A 5,525-nucleotide genomic window follows, 5' to 3' on the forward strand; every position below is an offset into this window, starting at 1 on the left:
TTTTGCAGGAAATAAGAACTCTTATGTCCCCCTCTCAACACCAAATAAATAAATAAAACTCATTAATTTTTCATATAAACCCCCTTAAATCTTTCCAGGGCTAGCTTAGACTCAATGATAAGGGTGTTACTATCGAAATCTAAACTTTTAAAAGTCCAAATCACTAAAGTAGCCTCTCCAAGTATGTAGCTATGAGTCTTTACACCACGTCTAGCTCGTCCCAAAGTGTGCTAGCTTTGACTCAATGACAAGGGTGTTACTATTGAAATCTAAACTTCAAAAATTTCAAATCACGAAAACAGCATCTCTAAGTATGTTAATATGACACTGTCTACCACGTCTAGCCTGACCCGAATTGTGCAGTGTCAACAGTTTTGAAACCTGGTATCATTTGGGGAGCAGGGAGCAGAACTCTGAAAACCCTAATCAGACCATCTCAGCCGCCACCATCAACCCTTTTGCAAGCCCACACATAATAGACAACTGGTGAGTTGCACTGATCATGAAAGTAGGGAAAAAAGAAATAGAATTGAAAAAATAAAGGAGAAAAAAAGATTCTCCCAAGAAAGTAATTAAATTAAATATGTCCACATAATGTGGCAATCACTAATCAGAAGCCAGCCAAATTCCCACTCACTAAAGCTCAAAGGCACAGTACCAAAACACATATTTACAAGCACATGACAATAGAAATTCCAACCAAACCACATCTACCAGAAATGCCATTACTATGCACAATTCTGATCCTAACTCTGTAATTTCCCATCCTAGTCAGTCAATGACTCCGGAATCCCCTCTCTAGCAAGCTATAAAAAATGGGCCTTAGAAAGCAAAAAGGTTTTCATGTTTCAGTTTTTGGGAGAGTCCAAGCTTCCAACGGTCCCTTCACCTTCCACGGGAGATAATGGAAGTTTGCTTCCAAAACCCATCTTCTTCACATCTTGGCTTGAGCAAATAAATATCCTCCTCACAATGCTACAGAATTCCCTGAAAATAAAATAACAGTGAAGATTGGAATATGCACTGGATTCATGAACAATAAAAACATTTTGATTTACAAAAGGCAGTTGTGAAGATTACTTACGGCCAAGGGTCGTCACCCATGAGCATCATATCCCCTTCGTCATCAGTATAGACAATTTCCCACTTATTCCGAGGGCAAAGCTCCCCTTTAAGTTCAAACAAAACCTCCAGTTCAGCTATAAGCTGACCATACCCACTCAAAGCAGTCAAGTCCACAGCCCGACCAACTGCGATTCCCTGCATTTGAACCTTTTTGGCGTATTTGCCCACCAACACCACAAACATTGAGTTCAGTTACTCGAGGAATGGATAAAAATCTAAATGGAGTTCACAAACTATTGTAAGACAAAACCTATTGGCCTCTGGTTACAAAACTTAATAAATATACCTTTGTGCGACTTCTGGTAGATGTAGAGCAACTCTGCCTGCTCTGAGCCTCTTTTGGTGACAGTTGTAGCTGTCCACGTTTCTTTTCGTTTGAAGCCTTTGAAATGTCAGACTTCTGGCTTGAATCAGCAGCCGATGGGGTACTTGGGACATGTCCTTCAGCATTTCTGCTAGATGCACTGAATTGCTGTCTGGGTGCCTTTTCAACAGGAGACGGGCTGGTGGAGTGGTTCATGAGATCTATACCAAACAATCGGCAGCAAGTTGCAATCTCAACTTTCTTTCCTTTTTCAATCAGGTCAAGCATAGGGTCACTATTCAACTTTGATGAAAGTATAGATGAATAGCCTGAGTAAGTGGGCCAGGCAGAGGCACTTCTATTCTCCTCCATTGTGTCCTGGAAAAGATGCGGAGAAATACTAGTATGGCAAGAAAGCCAGCTCTCCTCAGTCCTAGTCCTGGATATGCAACTGCTGTTATTGTTGAGGAAGGTGCCGCTAATCTCTGATGGTCTATGAAGCCAAGCGACATGATTTTCATTTCTTTTTCCTTCACTTGTGCCATTCAGTTGGCTTAAATCATGTGACTGGATCAGTCCTGGATTCCATGCACCAGTAGCTTCCACAATCCAGATAAAAAGAAGTTAAGACTTATCCTTGTCCCATCCACCTAGTTAAAGTTAAAAATGAAGCAAGAAAAGTTCCCTCACCATTAAATGGGATTTCAATTCCTGATCGAGACTTTTTGTTCTTTACCACTTCGGATTGAGCTAGGGTTGGAGGAACAGAAGCCACAAAAGGTTCTATCTCCCACGGTGAAACTCTATTAGGTCTTGGTATTGTTGTAGGTTCATCCCATTGGACCTATGAAAAGGAGGGGGGGACGGAGGATTGATTTTTTAGATTTTTTTTTTATTTTTTATTTTTTTAAAAAAAGGGAAAGAAATTCTATAGAAACCAAAAAAAAAAGTTCAAAAAAAAAAAAAAATCAACCTTCAATGATCGCCATTTAGAATCTTTCCACTGAGGAGAAATATCCTCAACCCCAATTATTGTGCCAGAAAACCTATCAATCAAACATAAAGAAAATTACTTATTGAGGATCAGTCCACATAATAACAAAGAGCAAGCACCTGAGGATGGGAAATCTACTACCTCCTCTCAGGAGAATCCTCCCCCTCAAATCTCATCTTGAATCTCATGCCAACTGCAAACCCGTGTTTAATGGCTTCTAAATATTTCCTCATGCTAACAATGAACTGACTCGTTCTGATTATTTACAAATTACACCAGATCATGTGAAAATGCAAATGAAAATTAAGAAATCCATTGGTAATTATTCCATATAAAGATCAACATAAGTTTCATGTTAACTGAAAAATAGCTAAATACCATACCTTGGCTTATAAAAGACAACAAACAGTGTTTGGGTAGAAACAGCATGAGATGCAGTTGCAAGCACTCCTAAGTGCATACTCTGACTTGAAATCACAGAAGAAGGCATGCTGCTAGGTTGACGAGCGAAACGCCTTACTCCAACACGTAATTCCCCATTGTCCCCCCTAAATAATCAATTTTAAGTTAAAGCTATACATCAAACAGATCCTTAACCAAAAATCAAATGAGGGGAATACTACTTACTGGCTCTAACAAACAAACAAGAGTAAAACTAATACCTCATGAATATGAAAGAATCCCCAGCAACTAATCTCTTCGAAGTAACAAATGTACTCCATCCTGTTGTAAGCAAATGCCGCCGGGGTTGACCTGTTTGTTTACTCAGAACACATGAATCTGTTTCTTTTACATTTTTCCATCATTTAACAATTTAAAACACCCATCTCTTCCTAAGTTAAGAATGAGCATGGCAGTATCACAAGGACAAAATTGCAGGGTAGACTAGACATCCATTACCTCTGAAAATATGCTTAAATCGCCACTCATAACCATGAAGATCCTTCGCAACCAATTCCTGAGTTGGGGTTTGCTGAGTCATGTCCTGAAAAAGGAAATTAAAACAAAATTAAATAAAGAAAAACAAAATCTTGGAAATTTTAGATACTGGAATCAAAAAGTTGAGGATAGTGCACATTACCAGGGGAGGGAGGCATTCATTCGCATGTTTCCGAAGTACAGAGAACCCACCATGGGTACTAGTGTCAGAGGCTGTTAAAACCTTGCAGAAGGAGTGAATGGTTGGTCTCGGAGGTACGGGACAGCATGGTTCAGGGCTCATAGGCTCGGTTTGCTGTAGATGTTTTACAAAATTAAAACATAAGGCATGATGCTAAGTGATATTTTTGGCTGTTTCAAGATTGCCACAAAAAATTAATAGTCTCTTACATCTGCTTCTGGCATTAAGGTGATTTGTGCATAGACTTCATCAGTTTCTTGTTCCGCCTACACACATATAGCAAAAATCCAAAACCTCCATTAACAAATCAACCCTTCCACAGTAAAATATATCCATCTAGAGCTCCATTTCGCCTCCAATAAAATGCAGGAAATGAAAAGAAAATAATTTTTTGAATGCAATAATATTTTTCTAGATATTTGGGAAGCCCCAGCAGACAAATTCCTGCACTCAACCATGCCCAATAAACTGTTTTGAGGCAAACACTTCATTTCCCGGAAACCAAACAACTTGCTATTGCAAGATTCAAAATTTCTATTTTCCCCAGTTTTCTTCTATTTTCTCGGAAACCAAACAAAGAAGAAATACAAAAACTAGCAAGAGATTCTTCACCTGCAACTGGGTATGAACGACCCGACAAAGGATCTTCGAAGGGAGATTGAACAGTGGAACCCTCTGGCTCAGCTCGTGATTTGTTGACGCTTCTAACTGCACCCGACCCAAAAACATTAAAAAAAAAAAAATTCATCCCAAATAACAAAAAGGAAAAATCTTTCTTCTTTTCCATAACAAGTAAGTGAAGAGAAATTAAAACACTCAACAAAACAGGAAAATAATAATCCCAAACTAAAGAGCAGTGGAAAAGGAAAATCTTTGTTCTTCTTCGTAGTGAGAAAGTGATCTGTTGAAGCTTCCAACAACACCCAAAACCATAAAAACCTCAACCCAAACTACAAAAGAGGAAAATCCTTTTTCCTTCCCATGACAAGAAAGTGAAGAGAAACTCAAGAACACGCAACAAAGCAGAAAAATAATAACCCAAAACTAAAAAACATTCTGAAAAATAACTCCATTAATCACTTACCTGCTCCATATGCCCCTGAGGAAAATAAAAAACCTTCTCGCCTTGCGTAGGAACTTCCACCAGCGGACCAGCACAAGCCCTCCATAGTTCTACATACAGATCATCTGTAACCAAGCACCCACCATCAAATCAAATCAAAAACCACAAAATTTCCGACACACCCACTTCATAATCCGCAAAAATAATCGGCGATTCTACCTTCGGCGGAGAAATTTGGCTGCGAAAACGACCCACCCAGATTCGCCATCGCGCAAGCCGCGAGGATTACTCAACAACAAATCTGAAAATAAAGAAAAGCTACTCTCGTCTAGGCTTGTCTCATCAATCAGACATCATATACTTTACTCCGTACTGCTGCTGCATTATATGCACATAATTGCGATCATTAAACCCCAATAATCACGAAATAAAACCGCTGGTTTAAGCGATTAAATGAAAAAAAAAAACAAGTGATAAAAGAACTCCGACTTTTGATTCTTCAGCGAACGATCCGCAGAACCCCCTCTGAAACTGAAACCCAGTTCCCTTCTTCAGCTTCAATGCTCTCTGTCTTTCTCCCGAAAACGTCGTTATGGTTTCCGAAATCCCTATGCAAATTGCAATGCCTCTTATTTATTATATGGGTTTTGCCTCTCTCTCTCTCTCTCTGCGGTGTCTCTGCACTGATCTCACACTGCTGTAACGCCAACTGTAGTAACCGGACCTAACTAACCGCGGTTAGATCATAACCTGAGTTAACTGTTCCCTTTAACGGGGAAGGCAGATTTTTCTTCTTCTTCTTCTTCTTTTTTTCCAACCACAAAAATATAATTTGTACTTGAAAATTTATGCCCGATATGCCCTAAAGAGATTTTTGAGTTTATTAAAGCTAATACACTATAACTTATAATACCTTATT

The 5,525-nt window shown here is 39.1% G+C and overlaps 1 protein-coding gene across 2 annotated transcripts; it reads right to left on the reverse strand.

Moving 5' to 3' along the window:
* Positions 1–529: 529 nt before the first annotated feature.
* Positions 530–5,288, reverse strand: LOC131157004 (auxin response factor 9). 2 transcript variants are annotated; one of them, XM_058110816.1, is made up of 15 exons: positions 5,096–5,288; positions 4,826–4,984; positions 4,628–4,731; positions 4,156–4,251; positions 3,753–3,809; positions 3,505–3,657; positions 3,324–3,408; positions 3,086–3,176; positions 2,807–2,971; positions 2,565–2,678; positions 2,403–2,475; positions 2,120–2,273; positions 1,412–2,028; positions 1,085–1,272; positions 530–987 (listed from the first exon to the last, which is right to left on the reverse strand). In XM_058110816.1, exons 2-15 carry the CDS (start codon positions 4,872–4,874, stop codon positions 849–851), a joined length of 2,085 nt encoding a protein of 694 aa, XP_057966799.1. In that variant the 5' UTR covers positions 4,875–4,984; positions 5,096–5,288; the 3' UTR covers positions 530–848. The 2 variants fall into 2 exon arrangements, with proteins under 2 accessions (XP_057966799.1, XP_057966800.1); XM_058110817.1 differs by having other exon boundaries at positions 4,826–4,981; positions 5,096–5,275.
* Between the last annotated feature and the right edge of the window lie 237 nt (positions 5,289–5,525).

Source organism: Malania oleifera, chromosome 6, assembly GCF_029873635.1.
Source record: "Malania oleifera isolate guangnan ecotype guangnan chromosome 6, ASM2987363v1, whole genome shotgun sequence".
Taxonomy (NCBI): Eukaryota; Viridiplantae; Streptophyta; class Magnoliopsida; order Santalales; family Ximeniaceae; genus Malania; species Malania oleifera.

Excerpts from the sequence above, each read along its gene's own strand:
- LOC131157004 (XM_058110816.1), bottom strand. The coding sequence starts at position 4,874 with ATGGCGAATCTGGGTGGGTCGTTTTCGCAGCCAAATTTCTCCGCCGAA. Across the intron at positions 2,029-2,119 it reads AATTGAAATCCCATTTAATG|CTACTGGTGCATGGAATCCA; the intron begins GTGAGGGAACTT and ends GGATTGTGGAAG. Across the intron at positions 1,273-1,411 it reads CTACCAGAAGTCGCACAAAG|GTTCAAATGCAGGGAATCGC; the intron begins GTATATTTATTA and ends TACGCCAAAAAG.